The sequence below is a fragment of the Aureobasidium subglaciale genome, assembly GCF_000721755.1.
Source record: "Aureobasidium subglaciale EXF-2481 unplaced genomic scaffold scaffold_5, whole genome shotgun sequence".
Taxonomy (NCBI): domain Eukaryota; kingdom Fungi; phylum Ascomycota; class Dothideomycetes; order Dothideales; family Saccotheciaceae; genus Aureobasidium; species Aureobasidium subglaciale.
In genome coordinates, this window is record NW_013566990.1 from 285,713 (window position 1) to 301,843 (window position 16,131).

Sequence of the window (16,131 nt, forward strand, 5' to 3'; positions counted from 1 at the left end):
TTCCTTGCCATCACCAAGTTTCTTTCTGTTGTCAATATCACCAGGCACCTCTCGCTGGACGAGACTCTCGCCTCTTTCTGTTTTATCTCTACACTTCTTTCTGCCTCTTTCTTTCAGCATGAGGGACACATCATCCTTGTTGTTGCCCGCAGACAAGAACTGCCGCAACGTCGCCCCTCCGGATGGTCACCACCGCTACTCGTCCTCGGCTAACCTCGACCTGGCAAACCCCAATCTGCAACCAGAGGTCGAGGGTGGCATCCCAGCTACCGCTACTCAAGGTGCACCACAGCCCCTTGGTCAGACATGGGCTCCTGAGCAGGGCACGGGTCCGACCCTGGCCGAGCAGCGGGCTGCGACCCCCTCTCCCACAGAAGACGAGGTCAGAGTATCGTTCTTCAGCGACAGCAGCAGCGATGGTGTTGCTCCAACGGAGCCACTGTCTCCTCACAGCCTGCACGTCAGCCCCAGGGCCACCGCCCCTCGCGCCTCCTCTCCCGCATCTCCCTTGGCCGCCGACAGCGACGAGCATCAATCTCCTTCTCCTGGCTGGGCTGACGGGGTGTCACCCGAGGAGCGAATTCTCATGACCAACAGCGCCAATTTCGCTCGCGATCGCCGCCGCCGTCGTGGTGCTGTCCAGTTTGAAGTCTCTCCTCTGGAACCTACTTTCCCTTCGCAGCCTTCGCCAATCTCCGCCCCTTCTCCCCCTCCGCCTCAAGATCGCCACCATGGCAGCGAAGGTAGTAGTTCTCCGGCTACCGCTCGCTCCGCTACTCGCAGAGCAACACCTCGCGGTCGCCTTCAGCGTTCATTCGTCCCCTCGGAGCGTGAGTGTGCTGGTGTGCTTCTGACGCCTGGACTTCTTCGTCGTCTCGGGCGCCCCTTCTCTGGCCCCTGGCAAGGTCCCTCGTCACCCCTGATTTCGGTCTCGCTGGCTGCTACGCCTCCGGACAGTCGTTTGTCTCGCCTTCGTGATCTCTTTCAGCGCCGCCGTTGAGTTGAGACAGAACCTGTGACTTCTGCTGGTGGACATGTTTTTGCGTGTTTACACGTCGGCACCTTTTGCTTTGGGGGGCGTCTTGGTCTTATTCTCTTCTCTTGATACCCCTCTTTTCCTCCTTGTTAGACCTTTTAATCATGGGCTGGTCCCTTCTTGCACTTCGTCCTTCGTGCAAAAAATCAGATTCCACTTTCTTCCTTTCGATCATGAGACGATATGTTGTCTCTCACACCAGTGAGTAACGCAGACTGTTTCTATCAGTGTTATCTGATATGAGTGCTCGCTCAAGAACACAACTAACTATCGCGAAGTTGGAGTCAGAACATGCCAAAGATGGTGTTATGAGAAAACATCGTGCTGATGGATAATAGTTGTGACCTGTCTCCCCAACCAGGTTCTCCAATACCGAAATCACTGTGCCTTTTGATGGCTTGACCTATTAGCGTATGCTTTGATGGAACAGACGTGTGCCTGTCCTTGTCATGAAATACACTAGGCAGATGTCGGATACCAGCTTAAGTCACCTAGCAAACACTTCCATCTCTCGTGCGGCGTTGTGGACGTGAACAGTAGTTCTTTGCATGGTAACGGGTGTATACACCAGCAAGATCGAACAACGAAATACCGTAAGAACGGGATGAGTCGCCCAGTAGCCCGACCTTCGAGAGACAGGCTCCGAGCGAGACTCTTCTCTCCGCGCACAGAATATTGACTTTCTGCCGAGCCGTGAGATTGTACAAAGTATTGTTCGGGGTCGGGAGAGTCGTAACTGTTCTTCAGACGTTCATCGACCGGATAGCAGCATCGACGCACTGCGTGCGTAGCACTGAGTAATTGAAGGGGCACTGTGTGCGAAACAGCTTGCTGCTGGTCGCGATGAGCGGAGTACTGCTCCATGGATAATTTCAACCGAGTGAAAAGTGTTCATAGCTAGTGCACTACTTCGACGCGATCTCTTGATACAACTCGACCTCTGTTCTGGTGGAAGTATTGCGCTTGAGTGATACTTTCTACGACACGAACCATGCAAAAGGTATATCCACCTCGAGCAAAAGAACTGCTCCAGAGGTCGTAACCTCACAGAGTCAGAGAAACCCGCACTAGCGACCTCGGAGGGGGAGGGTTTACAAAGTGCTTTGGAAGGATTTGCTTTTGAAGCAGCAACCTGGACTCTCAATCACTGGCTGGAGGAATGCACTTATGTGATTGTGGCGATAAGAGCGGGCTACTGTTCCTTGCTGGGAGTCGAACCACGACAAGGAAACACCGCTCCACCAGATGGTAGGGTCTTACCGAGTGGGCCACGGGACCAAGCTGGCGGTGGTTGCTGCTTATAGTAAAGGGGATCTTGGTAGTATATATACCCTCCCGCCCATGCCCAATTCTAGCCAGCGGTGAACCGCGCACCGTCGCCAGTAGGATCGCCCCAGGGTCGTACCCGCAACTTGACCCCCCCCCCCCCCCCCCCCCCCCCCCCCCCCTTCCCTGTTTTGACTCACTTTGGGTTGGCTTCACTGCGGCATTCCAGAGCAATATGACCGGATTAGGCCACGCCTCATAGATGGTCCAGAAGACGAATGCAAGTCAATTGGTGTGTCCCATTGAGGTGTACCCTTCTCGAGAATGGCTATACGCTACGCCTCAGAACCATCTATCCAGTCCGTTCGCCTTATCAGCGCCGTTGACAAAGGAGGTCAATTACTATCATGAACCTCATGACTTCCCCAGAACGGTTCGTCTACCCTTTCCCTTTCCCTTGCTGGACTCTTCGTTCGGCCAGACCCACCCTCTCTTCCTGTTTGCTTCCCTCTGCTCTCTTTGGTGGACCATCTTTGGCATCCATTCTGAATCTCTAAAGAGATGCTTCTTCCTTGTCATTGTCGAAGGACCTCCAACCTCGAGTCTCCAGTGATGATGTCCAGGTAATGGTTGATCATATGCCTGCATATGCAAATACCAGAGTGCAAGACTAGCGGTCATCTTGACATTTTCTGCGTCTTGTGTATGTCTGGATAGCGGTACAGCATTACTGACCTCGAAATACCCAAAGATTGGGATTGGAAACGACGAAACAGTAGCCGCGAATGTAGTTGACGATCTGGATCTCGAGATTTCGTAGATCTTATCATCGCCGCCGTAGCGTACACAGACTAGCTCGATCTCGGTGATGATGTAGCCATAGCGACAGCCATGCTCGCGCAAGAAATACTGCAGGCGTGCCAGACCTGATAGATAGCGCACCTTCTCGGTTGGATTCTCTGATCTGCGCATGTCGCTACGCCACTGTTCATAGCACAAGACTATACCGATGACTCGACCACGTTTGGAGGATTGAGATGTAGATTGTTGATGGCTTCCAGGTGGTTTGGAGACGAAGTCTGGTTGCATTGACGAACCATCAGCTGGAACATTAGAGATCTGTAGGCTAGACTCAGCCATCGATGCTTTCAACGCCGAGTTCAGTCTAATGCCGTAATGGCTGTAGTGGAGTTGGCGTAAGTGGTTCGGCGTGACAGGAAGATCGACATTAGTTGTAGCTAATGCAAGTCCGTTGCAGAGTTGCTCGCGATGAAGGATTGTCTTCAGTTGTGTCGTATTCATCAATGTGTTGGTATTGAAAGCCGACCAGGTGCTTATGTTACGGACATCGAACCAGAAATACGACTCACGAGCCGGTCCGAGCTCGTGAATTCGATCTTGTCTTACCAGAGAGAACTCCGGACTGGGACGACTAAGGTACTGGAGCAGTGTCGTTGTCGCTATTGATCGATCCTGGTAGCCGACCTCGGGTATCGAACTGGTTGATGTCCACATGATGGTTATATACATACTAGTAGTGATCTGGCTCATGCATTCCGTTTAATAAAGTCTTGCGTTCCGCCGTAGCTGACCTTCCAACGGTTGCAACCTTCTGAGGCACATTCAAGCCGATGATCATGTTGCAATTTCTATGGTGGAGAGCACATCGATACTTGGAGAGCCCATTCGATAGTCAATCAGGAGGTTGTGCGTAACAACTATTTCTCCGTAAGACTTGGCTCATCCCAATAGCTTTGCTGGATAATAATTAAGAAGGCTGAGCCAACAGGCGCGAGGCGCCTAAATACTTTATGTCATTGGTCGCAAAGTACGGCGCGTATGCAGAGCGGCGTACAATCTAGGCATGTTGCTCCAGACGCGTCACACGCTATACGATCAGCCTCATGGTCCCTGTGAAGCTTCATAGACAGTATCTCGAGGATTGAGCTTCCCTGACGAACTCGTGGCTGGTGTATGGATAAATGAGGTGCACTGAACAGCCGGGTCCGGAAGCAATTACGTGAGTTGAGCCGGACCAAGGTGTGGATGTATCAGCCATAGCGCTGTCTGGCCAGAGTCCTGAGCATGTCCATGGTCTTGTCTTCCTTCGCCCTGTGCTCGGCGAGCCTTTCCTCACGTTCGGCCTCGCGAGCACGTAGAATTTCTTCTTTTCGCAATTCGCGTTCCGACTTCTTGCGTTGTGTGACTTGGAGATGGGCCTTGATACCATCCTCGCCGCCTATGAGATCGCCCTCGCCAACCTCTTCGGCGCCAGGAGACTTTTCCTCACGGAAAGCACGGTTCGCACCAGCTTTCTCACGCTTCTTCTCGAGTTGGCGCTCGCGGGAACCTGGCTCGGCGCGTGGGTTCAGTTCTTCTAAGCGCTCTTTCTGCAGCTTTCGATCCATCTTTCGGTCGTACGTGAGGTCTTGTCGACGGGCGGTCTCGTCTTCTTCGGCAAGCTCTGTTGGCTGTAAGCCATGTGCGACTGTGCAGATCGTGCAGGCGCGGACATACCGTTTCTGTACTGCAGATCCTGCATAGATGGTACCTTAGGCCCAACTCGGCTCAAAGTGGTGGGCAAAGAGGGCCCGTACTCGTCTTCGCTATCGTCATGACCTGACACTGGCTGGTCGAGGGCTGTGGGTTGCTGCTGCTGTTGCTGCTTAGATTGTTGCTGCTCTCTTGGTGATGCACTACGGCGGCTCGCTCTCGCTTCCAAAGCGGCACGGTCGGCTTTCTCTTTGGTCACAGGATCATACCAACCTTCTGCGAGCTCGCCGCGATTCCTTGTGTGCGTCAGATACTTGCTCTTCATGCTCTTGCCTAGTCGGACGACTTACCATTTGCCTAGGAATGATTTCCACCTACCTCTGATTTCGGTCTCATCGAGATCGTCAATGTCAATCTGCTTCTGAATATCGAGGTAAAGAGCAAACAGTCTCTTGAATGCCTTGAGATCGTGCTTTACAAGAGCACGCGCATTCAGTGGCAGTTGGTTCGAAAGTGGAGAGCGACTTCGTCTCTTCTGCTGCTTTGGATCACGTCTGGAAGAGCCTGGCGAGCGTGATCGCCGCCTCGAGAAATGATGGCGATCTGTCATTGTTTGAAGCAATGTCTGGCTGTTGGCTATTGGAACAGAACCGCGAGGAGCGTCTTTGGCGGCAGCTACTCCAGTCTTGGCACTCTTGATGACGTTTACTTTTGAGCCTCGCGACCTCGGGCCATTGATGATCCACTTGCAATTCCGACACCTCGGACAGTTCACCGAGTTCTGTAGGTGAAGGCCGTACAGCACTCAAAGATGCCTGCCGTCCCAGACCGAGCCGGGAAGTCTGTCGTTGTGCATATGTCAAATGGTCCGAGAGTGGTTGGTGGGAATAGACTTCCTCGTACCTTCCAGCCTCGTGCCTTCCACCTGGAGATATGACGGAGTTAGGCAATGTGTCGAGCGACGATCAGCCTATTGTATCATCGACGGCTGAGATGATATATAATCCAACATTGCCCCTTCTACGACAAAGGCAATAATCTGGTTTCAATTCACATCGTACCCCAATCAAACGATCATGACACGCGTACTTCTGACTGGAGGCTCCGGCTTCATTGCCGCCCACGTTCTCGACATCCTCCTTGAGCATGGTCATTCGGTCGTGACGACTGTTCGTTCACAAGAAAAGGCCAACAAGATCAAGGAGGCTCACCCCAACGCTTCCGAGAAGCAGCTCTCCTTTGCCATTGTTGAGGATATCGCACAAGAGGGTGCCTTTGACAAGGCCATCGTCTCCGATCCTCCTTTCGAGGCTGTCATCCACACGGCCTCGCCTTTCCACTTCAACGTCACTGACGTTCAGAAGGTCAGTTTCCCGGTCTAGCCTCGCCATTGCTCTACTGAAACAAAACTCCAGGAGCTTTTGGATCCTGCTGTCATCGGCACGACTTCCGTCTTGAAGTCGATCAAGAAGAGCGCACCTTCCGTCAAGCGCGTTGTTATTACATCCAGTTTTGCTGCCATCATCAACGCCTCCAAGGGCAACTGGCCTGATCACACTTACACCGAGGCCGACTGGAACCCAATCACACACGAGGAAGCACTCCAAAACCCCGCCAATGGCTACCGTGCCAGTAAGACTTTTGCCGAGAAGGCTTCTTGGGACTTTGTTGAGAAGGAGAAGCCCAACTTCACCATCTCGACCATTAACCCTCCCCTTGTCCTTGGGCCCATTGTACGTCATCCCGGGTGTTGATTGGTGGACGAGTTGACTAACAAGAACACAGGTCCACTACTTGAACTCGCTCGACTCGCTGAACACCAGCAACCAGCGTATCAGAGACATCTACCAGGGCAAGGCTAAGGAGCAGATCCCAGAGACCGGAACCTTCCTGTGGGTCGATGTTCGTGACCTTGCACTCTGCCACGTCAAGGCCATCGAGGTTGAGGCTGCAGCCAACAAGAGATTCTTCGTCACTGCTGGACACTTCTCCAACAAGGAAATTGCTCAGATCATCAAGAAGGAGTACCCCGAAACTCAAGGCTTGCCCTCGGACAGCACGTCGGGCGGCGACTACCCCAAGGACGGAGTCTACAGCTACGACAACAGCAGAACCAAGGACGTTCTCGGCATTCAGTTCAAGTCACTTCACGAGTCGATCAAGGACACTGTCAAGTCCTTCCAGTCGGTCGAAGCATAGATTTAAAGAAGCAACAATGAGCTTTCATTATGATCAAAAGGTTAGCTAGGTTTAAATAACTACGATTGCAATGATAATGCCTGTACACTTTACAATGTTAGCCGACGGTGCCGCGAAAGAATAACAATGATTGATGAGAGGAATGAAGTGCTGTGGATCAGGCTGTTGAGCTTTGTTGACAATCACGAAACCTCAAGTGGGTGTTTGAAGTCCATTTTGAGGCTCCATGGGTTTGCGTCCCGGAGGAGGGCCCATGGAAGTCATAAGTTATCGTTTGTGGTGTTCATCATAGTGAGCGAGAGGAGGGTGTATAAAAAGGCGACACTTACAGATGACGGCGAGATCACCGCTGCCGTATCCGTGACAGCGGTGATATTTGGTGATGTTTGTTGCAGTCTCAAGGAGGAGAGAAAGCAAGAAAAGTCAGGCAAGTCGAATTTATGCGTCGGGCGGAAATCGCCGAGGCGGGCTGTCAAGAGCCCCGCCAACAACACAAGAGTCGACGACGCTCTGTCACTACTCGAAAGCTTTCATACCTCTCTTACTTTCATTTCTTGTAACTGATCTTTGTGCTACTTTCCGCATCACACAACATCAACATGGCCGGTAAGTTTGACCAACCCTCTGGACAGGCTCTGCGGCGAGCTACCTCTACCTCATGCTCGCAAGCGCCTTTTGCCAACATAGATGCGGAATACCGACTGACCCAGACCTCGAATAGACTTCCAGAACATCGCTGGTATGCGCCGACCTCAGACCATCTCCTCACCACTACTCGAGCCTAATGAGATCCTCAGAGCAGTTTGTTCAGTTCTACTACAAGACCTTCGATGAGAACCGCTCCGCCCTTGGTGCCCTTTACGTACGGACAGACCAAACATGATGGGGAGAGAAGAACACACTCTGATGCGACTGGAATATACAGAAGGACCACTCCATGCTCACCTTTGAGAACTCGCCCGTCCAGGGCGCCGCTGGCATCACCGAGAAGCTCGTCGTACGTTTGCTTGCTCCGTTGCTCAGAAAGATATCAAGGGAACTAAGCAATTTCTCAGGGTCTGCCTTTCGCAAAGGTCCAACACGAGGTCGCCAGCTTGGATGCTCAGCCCTCCAACGACGCTGGTGGTATCTTGGTCCTCGTTGCCGGAAGACTTCTTGTACGTGGACCGGTTCTTGCTTCTCCACCGCATCAGCTAACGAACCCAATAGGTCGATGAGGAGCAGAGACCCATGAGCTACACCCAGTCCTTCCAGCTCCTGCCCGACGGTGCTGGCAGCTACTACGTCTTCAACGACATCTTCAGACTCGTCTACGCCGCCGCATAAGCGATTCCACACAGTGTGATGGGTCAAAAAAGAGAAATAAGATGAACATTTGTCATGTAATAACTGGATTTGTCTTCCATGAACAGGCGGCCATATGGGCCACGGAGAAGGAGCGAAACCAATTGATGAGCCGATAGTCATAAAAATATCAGGCCAACGAATCCACGACTCTCGACTATTGAATCCACCTGCAAACTTGCATTGCAGCTTTTGCTCCCAGCCGTGTTCGATACTCGCGTGTCATGTTGATTTGATACACTGGGTTGCTGCTCATTCCAAAAGAAGATTCTAACAGTCCTCGTTCTGGCAGCGAATGATGCTATGACTATCCCAGAGGCGTTCAATCGACATTTTGAACACATCCGTCACCTTGTCGCGTCTCCCAAACTCAAAATAGTTGATGTCAGAGCTGCGGAGATGCAAGATACCTTGATCAGAGCTGAAGCCAGAAGCCACGGTGAAATAGACGATTGGTTTCTACGTGCACGCAGAAAAGGTGAGCTAAGCGGTCATGCATCTCGATAAGAGACAGACCGAGGTATTCATTGATGATTACGGTACGTGTATGACAGAAAGTGTCGGGAGTAAGGACCCTGAAAGTGGGCTGTTATTGGCAGCAGGTCGGGGAACGGTGACGGCGCGCCGGTTGTCCCTGCTGTTGCTGTTGCGCGGCTTTGTCGCAAGCTCTCGCTACTCGCAGGCATCTACATTTCACTTTCACCTCAGTACAGAACAAGCCGTCTTCCATCTATCGTGTCTCCTAGACCTATCTCTGTGAATCCGCATCACACAAACCAAAGCATAGCTACAGGACAAGTTCCTCAACTCCGACGCTACGACAGCTTGATCGCTCCACTTGTCTATACACAAAGAACACGATACCCAACAAACCGACAACATGACGATCGCAGAAGAGCTCCGGTCGCGTAACTTCAGTATATACGGCCAATGGTAGGATCGGCATGACTCGACATGGTCAGTGGATGCGCTTACTGACTGCAACTGGCAGGGCGGGTATCATCAGCATGGTCCTGTGTTTCGGTCTAGGAATCGGCAACATCTTCCTCTTCCACTGGGTCATCCTGTTTGCCGTGATATGCCTGTGAGTGGCACTTGCTTCTCCTGCTTATTTAGAGATGGACTGTGCTGACATGTTATTCAGCATTTGCTCGTTCGTCATCCTCTTCGTCGAAGTCCCTCTGCTCCTTCGCGTCTGCCCAACTTCTTCGACCTTTGACACGTTCATCCGCCGATTCGAGACCAACTACATGCGCGCCGCCATTTACCTCGCCATGAGCGTCATCCAATGGATCTCGATTGCCGTAAAGACAACGAGTCTCATCGTAGCTGCGATTGTTCTGCTGATCACCGCCTGTTTCTATGCACTGGCTGGAGTCAAGGGTCAAGGCTTTGTTGGAAGCAAGACGTTGGGTGGCCACGGTGTCGCTCAGATGATTGTCTAGTCGCATGGAGCATAACACGTCATACGGTCTACTTTGAAGAGCGACGGTAGGGACATTGAGGAAGATTCAGAGATGAGAAAAAGATACTGTCACAAAGCACCGGTGCCATTATGCACGGCAGGGTCTATCGTAATCGAGTTGCAGCATTCAGCCATCTTTTAATCACGATCCAGTCCAACACAAGACTGCTGTAAATGTCTACAGCTTCAACGCGTGCAACTAACTGTCTCATTAGCACGCGAGCCCTTTGCCCGGTGCATGGAGACAAACAATGCTATGACGGCGGCTCCGAATCCGTTCTCCTATATCCGCCGACCTCTTGAAAGATCGGGACCTTCTGTCCAAGCTGGTTTTCTCATTCTACCCGGACGCAATTTACTAAGTGAACTTGCCATCAACTTGTTTCTCGCACATCCCAAGCTAGCCCTACCTATGTGGATATTGTTGAATGATCTTGGTAGCACAGCCAACGAGCCGTCAAGTGATAGCGTGAAGAAAGTGCTTACCTCAGCGGTACATGGTGCATGGCAGAAGGAGGAAACGGTCATGCGTCGATAGAACGACCATACCACCTACGATCGACGATTGGGAGCAAAGAGAATTTGTCCTCCACAGCAAGATGAACCTTGAAGCCTGCTGCGGCCTGAGAGTCTGAGACTGCGTGACAGCATGGTAGCTTTGATCAAGTAAACATGGCACCAGGAACCTGTTTACTAGCCAGGTACCCTGGAAGGGAGGGGTTGTTCTCCAGATGTAGCATCACGCGGGGCGGCAGGTGTGGCACTGTGGCTTGATTTGCTCCGAGGCGCATCATAGCGACTTGACAACATGGAGATCTAAGCGTTATCGTGTCGGGCCTCCACACGGCAACGTGTTGTCAAGACTGTCTATACAGGTGTCAGACAGATACAATGAGAGATTACAGACGAGGCGGCATGAGCTTCTGGAAAGACGGTGAGGGATATTTGCAGGTGGAAATATCGCAAGAGATTCAGGTATGGCAGAGCCGCGAGCAAGCGGGCGGCCAATGATATGACGGGTGTAGCTAATAGGTCCTCGTCACGCCTTTAGCGTCGATCGGGGGCAGTTTGTCTTTTTGGAGTTTCGTCACCAAGTCGCTTTCTGCCACTGTCCTCGTCTCACGAGTCTCTGTGTTCTCCTCGAGTCATCTCAATCGTTCCTGTCCCCTGACAGCAATAACCCACACATTCATCCCATACCTCCATCTTGTGAAGTGCAAAGCGACGATACAAAGGTCGACTGATTTCCGCGTGGTAAGTTGGCTTGCATGCATTGGCTTATCGCAGATCTGCATCCTAGATACAGGATAGCAGCAAATGCCATTGGTGAGCTCTCGCTGGTGCTGAGAAAGGCACTGGCGTTGAGCGAACCAATGAGACATGTGGCGGTGTTGCACGGCTTTCCTTTTTTTGATATCTATACTCGTCCCCTGAAAGCCTCTATCGCAAACATTCAAGGTCGCAAGGCCAGCAGGACTGATCGATTGTTGCAGTTTCTTCTTGTATCCCACATTTCCTTATCGTCCCACTACCAGTCAACATGAGCGCCGAACTACCCAAAGTGCCTCCGCGTCCGAGCCGTACGCAGGAGAGAGCGTCAGACCCGGTCATGGATGCTCCAATAATCCCTCCTCGCCCTCAGCGTCGCAACGAGAGATCCGTCTCTCCCATGCGAGGAGAGTACACGCGTTCTCCCCTGAACGACATGCCTGCGAATGCCCCTAGCGCCAATGGCAAGATATACAACCACCGAAACCTCTCGGCCCAGGATCTTCCTCCCCGTCCTCCGAGTGTTAACCTCCCGTCGATCGGTCAGGAGGGCAGCGAATATGCCAACCTCCAGGAAGAAGAGCAAGCAGCTGCTGAGCAGCATAGAAACGTTTCTCCGGACCTGCCCATGCACGCTCCCACGGCCTCCGTACCACAATCAACTGCCAAATCCAGAATCCAAACAGTCACCCGTACCGACTCTAGTCAAGCTGCCTCCCACGGGATCGGCTCGCCCGGAGCTGGGATACACCCCTTGAGAGCAAAGGCGAGCTTCAATCGCTCCAACTTGTCCTTGTCTCAGGAGCCGACCGAGGAAGACGAACATGGCATTCCTGAGATCGGTATCCAAGTTCCCATGCTCAAATTCGCCGGTGACGTTCAGGCTCCTACGCCCGCGCCCTCCAAATCTGGCACCCCGAGTATCAGCTTCAACGACGCAACTCCTCGCAACCACCACCGTAAGCGTAGTTCGCGTCAGGAGTTCCATGGTCCCCCTGGTAGTTATGGTCTCCACGGCCATCGTCACGACCCCAAGGATCAGTTCGAAAAGGCATGGTATGCTAAGCATCCCGAAGAGCTTGTCAAGGAACACCGTCCCTATGATCCTGGCCATGCTCCCGGTGATTGGGCTCTGAGCAGCGATGATCTTAACAAGCTCGTCCACCAGAACTCTGGACGCGGCCTCGGAATGGGTATGTATTTTGTTCACATCGTTCCAATATCTTGGTTGTACTGACATGTGTAGGCTCGTCTCCCGCCGCCATTGGCACGCCCGATGAATCCATTGGCTTCATGGCTTCAGAAGCTTATACTTCCCGCATGAACTCGCCGAAGCCTTTGTCGGGCCTCAGCAAGCGTCCCTCAAGTGGTGCCCAGCCAGCCATCGAGTCCCCTCTTAGAAAGGAGTCCTTCGGTCAGAAAGAGCTTGCACTGGACGACAACGCTCTGGAAAGCGAGGTCGAGGACGAGACCATCCATATTGACCCTCCAGCCCACCGTCACAGCAAGATCCACGGCGGCGGTTACGATCCTCCTACTGTGGATCTCGGTCCTGAGGGAGGCAACACTTCTGAGCGTGGTGGATGGGTCATTGAGAATGGCGATGGCATGCCTATCCTGGCATCTGATGAGGTTGCCAAAAATAATCCCGAGGCCGTGTACTGGCAGCCCGCTGTTTCACCTCAGAAGGAGAGAAAGGGCAACGACTACTACGACGCATATGCTTCAGACTCGTCGGCTACCGGTCCGTCTCGCAGACGTAGTGGTGAGAAGCTGAGAACCAGCAGTGGAGGTGATCTTGCAAGATTCAAGTCTCGCGAGGCTCAGCCTTCGGGTGCCGGTACACCTCTCGAGGAGATTGAGGAATATGAACCTCTGTTCCCCGATGACGACGACAAGCCTCAACCCCCTCTGACTGTTGCTGATAAGTTGAAGCGTCCTGATTTGGCCCGTCACCACTTCCCCAGTCAAGATATTTGGGAGGATGTTCCCGAGAGCTTACAGTACGAGACTGAGGTTTCTGGTCCCCAGGAGCCGGAAGATCTCACGACCTCCGCCACTTTTGAGCATCCGGACAAGGAACAAGCACGTAAGGAGGGCAACAACCCGGAAGATCGTGCCGACTTCCTCACCCAAGAAGCTAAGAGAATGGCCAAGACTGGTTTCAAGCCTGGTGTGGCCGAGGATATGGCCCGTCCTAGTTACAAGAATCGCTTCCCTAGCAGAGATGTATGGGAAGACTCGCCTGACAGTCTACAGCTCGAAACCACCGTCGATACTCCCCAGATGGAGGACGAGGATGAAACTGGTCCGGCTGACATCAAGTCTCCCATCGTTCCTCAGCGTCCTGCCCGCTCTTCCAAGTTGTCCGAAGTGTCAACCGCCGTACCCGAGGAGACTACTAAGCCTCAAATCCCTGCCAGACCGGCTGGTCACCAGGCACCTGTAATCCCTGAGCGCCCTAAGCCTCAGGTCCCTGCCAGACCCGCCAGAGGCGAGACTGCTCAGACTCAAGATAGCGCATCGACAGAAAGAGCTGTATCGCCTCCGGCCGTCAAGGCCAAGCCTGCTGTTCCTGCAAGGCCAGCGGGTAACAAGTTCGCCGCGCTCAAGGCTGGCTTCCTCGAGAACCTGAACGCTCGTCTTGGCTCTGGCCCTCCGGGTCCTCCTAAGCATGAAGAGCCTGCCGAGGCACCTGTCGAGGAGAAGGCTCCTCTTGCCGATGCACGAAAGGGTCGTGCTAGAGGTCCAGCCAGAAGAAAGCCTGCTGCTGAGGCTGCGGCTGCTGCTCCTGCTGTTACTTCATCTAGCGCATCAACTCTGTCTATTGGTACTACATTCACCATTTTCCAAATCAACGATCAAGGAAATCTGTCAGTGCCTACCGATCAGCTCTCACCTGCCCTCGCCAAGGGTGCCCAAGAGATGGAGACTGTGGCTGCAGCAAACACTGATGGCGCCGCTCCTGCTTTTTCGGCGTCAGCCTCGACCTCGATTCCTGAAGATGAGAAGACTGCACTTTCTGGTCTTCCTGCACAAGCTATTGGTCATATTGGAGACACACCTGACCCCAAGCTGTCGCAGGCAACCATGGAGCGCGCATCAGCCATTCAATCTGAATTCGAGGCGGCGCTTGCTGACTCTGAGAAGCACGGCGAGCAGCCTGTCGACAGTCAGACAGATATCATTCCTCACATGAACGATCGCACGTCAGAAGTACCTATTCCTGGCCAGACCGCTCTTCCCGAACCCAGAGAGCTTCAAGAAACACAAGGTGATGTCGAGAAGAGCGAAAACACAACCTCTGCTAGCAAGTCCGAGGGCACAACGACCACTGAGAAGTCCGAAGAAAGTCTCGTCTCCAAGATTGGTCAGACTGTCAACAATGCCGTCAACTACGTCTCAGAGTCCGTCGCCGAGACTGTGCAAGGCACCTCAACATCCACGGGCCAGGAAACGTCTGAGAGCAAGGAAGTCACCGAGCAAGAAGCCAAGCCCCAGATGACAGACACAAGCGTACAAACCGGTCAACAAGACATCACCATCAGAAGTCCCACCGGCGAAGAGGAGAAAATGACATTACACCTCGGGGGTCGCGCTGCTAAAGAGGGCAATGTGGTTGTCAAGAATGGAGAGGAGATTGTGGGGGATATGGATGAGAAGCGTCGTACTGCCACCACTACTTTTGGCCATGGAATGTAGAATGAGTCGTTGTTATCGTAGTCGCTTTGCAATAAGAGCTTGGGATCTCCAAAAGTAGGATTTTAGGATGATTGATTCGTATGCATAGATATGTTGCTTACACATGGACGTGCATTGTTTGAAGTAAGACTGTGCTTCATGATAGCTCTTTGATGCTCGGTGACTTGATTGGAAGCAGAGTCACTTTGACCTACTCACACCAATCCGTTGTAGATGTGATGCATAGCCAAAGGCATGCTACGTGATACTCTGGATTAGCTCGATACGCGATCGGATTGATGTTTTGCAAGAAGTCAGGGTCATGCCCTCAGCATGGTCAACTTGAACACTCAGGTGTGAGCCGACATCGGGCTTTGGTGTAAACGTAACTAGTTCGAAGTCGCGGTGAGGTGTAGAGAACAGAAACATGTAGCATTACAAGATGATAGAGCCTTTTGTACAATAAGGGTAAGTTCAAGAAGATGATGACGTGTATGCAAAAGGTCGGGGGTATCGTTCATAACAAGCAAGAGAGGGATAGTATGTTCATGAAGGTTGTGGGCGCGCGTGGCAGCTTACTCGCGGTCCACGTAGGTGCTGGCCAAAGGCCCGAAGAAAGGTAATTCGAATCGGTCGAGTGTTTCGGCTAGGAAGAGAGTCAGCATAAAGTGTTGATCAGGAACGGGTATAGTTCGTCTTACCATCGCGATAAGCTCTGAAAACCAGCAAGACAATCAGGGCTAGGTCACCGATAAAGAGCAGCCAGGATAGAAAGCGTGACCAAGAAAGCAGCAAATGTAGAATGAAGACTGCTGTGAAGACCAGACTTGATTGCCAGGCATGGAAACTATACGTCGGTATCAGTACCATGGTGTTGATTGTTTTGAGTAGACGAAGCAACTCACCGAACATAATCGCTCTTTCTCTCAAAAATCAACATGGCAACACCACCAGCAGGCGGTAGTAGTAGATATGGCAGGCAGGCCTCAATGTCCATACGGATGCCCAAGCTCGTTTCAAAGACATAGTAGCCATCCCCTCTCAACCGCGAGCTCTGATTTGTGTCGGCAGCTTCTAGATCATCGTATGCCGAGGGCGAGGGCAAGGGCAATTGGGAGTCGCGTGTCGCAGCCCATGGGTCTTCGATGCTTGCTTGTGCGCGAGGCGTGACTACTGCAGGACGGGGCGACGACGTCGATGTGCGGAGCGGTGGTGACAGTGCGCGTGTCGATTCAGGAGGGCTGCTCTGGTATGGTGCAAAGTTGTGCGCCATTGTTGCTGCGTTCTTTAAATATTTCTATAGGGTTGGGATGCCGTTTTCAGAGGAGGAAGGTGCAAAGAGAGACTTGTTTGTTGCTATCTTGTTATGCCTCGAATG

The 16,131-nt window shown here is 52.5% G+C and overlaps 8 protein-coding genes across 8 annotated transcripts; 5 read left to right on the plus strand and 3 right to left on the minus strand.

Moving 5' to 3' along the window:
• Positions 1-16: 16 nt before the first annotated feature.
• AUEXF2481DRAFT_585628 (uncharacterized protein) lies at positions 17-1,247 on the plus strand. The gene has a single exon (XM_013490571.1). It carries the CDS (start codon positions 119-121, stop codon positions 998-1,000), a length of 882 nt encoding a protein of 293 aa, XP_013346025.1. The 5' UTR covers positions 17-118; the 3' UTR covers positions 1,001-1,247.
• Positions 1,248-2,265: 1,018 nt separating this feature from the next.
• AUEXF2481DRAFT_585678 (uncharacterized protein) lies at positions 2,266-4,266 on the minus strand. Its single transcript, XM_013490572.1, has 2 exons — positions 2,454-4,266; positions 2,266-2,368 (listed from the first exon to the last, which is right to left on the minus strand). Exon 1 carries the CDS (start codon positions 3,851-3,853, stop codon positions 2,717-2,719), a length of 1,137 nt encoding a protein of 378 aa, XP_013346026.1. The 5' UTR covers positions 3,854-4,266; the 3' UTR covers positions 2,266-2,368; positions 2,454-2,716.
• An 87-nt stretch (positions 4,267-4,353) lies between these two features.
• AUEXF2481DRAFT_27529 (uncharacterized protein) lies at positions 4,354-5,405 on the minus strand (the record flags this gene model as incomplete). Its single annotated transcript, XM_013490312.1, has 3 exons — positions 4,354-4,790; positions 4,820-5,091; positions 5,146-5,405. 3 exons carry the CDS (start codon positions 5,403-5,405, stop codon positions 4,354-4,356), a joined length of 969 nt encoding a protein of 322 aa, XP_013345766.1.
• A 101-nt stretch (positions 5,406-5,506) lies between these two features.
• On the plus strand, positions 5,507-7,239 carry AUEXF2481DRAFT_37797 (uncharacterized protein). The gene is made up of 3 exons (XM_013490413.1): positions 5,507-6,159; positions 6,211-6,528; positions 6,581-7,239. The coding sequence occupies exons 1-3, from the start codon at positions 5,872-5,874 to the stop codon at positions 6,992-6,994; spliced, it is 1,020 nt and encodes a 339-aa protein (XP_013345867.1). The 5' UTR covers positions 5,507-5,871; the 3' UTR covers positions 6,995-7,239.
• Positions 7,240-7,593: 354 nt separating this feature from the next.
• On the plus strand, positions 7,594-8,760 carry AUEXF2481DRAFT_78074 (uncharacterized protein; the record flags this gene model as incomplete). The annotated part of the gene is made up of 6 exons (XM_013490532.1): positions 7,594-7,600; positions 7,716-7,733; positions 7,792-7,856; positions 7,920-7,991; positions 8,050-8,151; positions 8,204-8,760. The coding sequence occupies 6 exons, from the start codon at positions 7,594-7,596 to the stop codon at positions 8,318-8,320; spliced, it is 381 nt and encodes a 126-aa protein (XP_013345986.1). The 3' UTR covers positions 8,321-8,760.
• A 458-nt stretch (positions 8,761-9,218) lies between these two features.
• On the plus strand, positions 9,219-9,783 carry AUEXF2481DRAFT_3101 (uncharacterized protein; the record flags this gene model as incomplete). The annotated part of the gene is made up of 3 exons (XM_013490202.1): positions 9,219-9,271; positions 9,330-9,422; positions 9,483-9,783. The coding sequence occupies 3 exons, from the start codon at positions 9,219-9,221 to the stop codon at positions 9,781-9,783; spliced, it is 447 nt and encodes a 148-aa protein (XP_013345656.1).
• Positions 9,784-11,343: 1,560 nt separating this feature from the next.
• Positions 11,344-14,774, plus strand: AUEXF2481DRAFT_3102 (uncharacterized protein; the record flags this gene model as incomplete). The annotated part of the gene is made up of 2 exons (XM_013490203.1): positions 11,344-12,265; positions 12,319-14,774. The coding sequence occupies 2 exons, from the start codon at positions 11,344-11,346 to the stop codon at positions 14,772-14,774; spliced, it is 3,378 nt and encodes a 1,125-aa protein (XP_013345657.1).
• A 554-nt stretch (positions 14,775-15,328) lies between these two features.
• AUEXF2481DRAFT_3103 (uncharacterized protein) lies at positions 15,329-16,026 on the minus strand (the record flags this gene model as incomplete). The annotated part of the gene is made up of 3 exons (XM_013490204.1): positions 15,329-15,399; positions 15,455-15,600; positions 15,659-16,026. The coding sequence occupies 3 exons, from the start codon at positions 16,024-16,026 to the stop codon at positions 15,329-15,331; spliced, it is 585 nt and encodes a 194-aa protein (XP_013345658.1).
• Positions 16,027-16,131: the final 105 nt, after the last annotated feature.

Coding starts and splice junctions, on each gene's coding strand:
- AUEXF2481DRAFT_37797 (XM_013490413.1), top strand. CDS start 5,872: ATGACACGCGTACTTCTGACTGGAGGCTCCGGCTTCATTGCCGCCCAC. Junction 6,160..6,210: donor ACGTCACTGACGTTCAGAAG/GTCAGTTTCCCG, acceptor ACAAAACTCCAG/GAGCTTTTGGATCCTGCTGT. Junction 6,529..6,580: donor CCCTTGTCCTTGGGCCCATT/GTACGTCATCCC, acceptor ACAAGAACACAG/GTCCACTACTTGAACTCGCT.
- AUEXF2481DRAFT_585628 (XM_013490571.1), top strand. CDS start 119: ATGAGGGACACATCATCCTTGTTGTTGCCCGCAGACAAGAACTGCCGC.
- AUEXF2481DRAFT_585678 (XM_013490572.1), bottom strand. CDS start 3,853: ATGAGCCAGATCACTACTAGTATGTATATAACCATCATGTGGACATCA.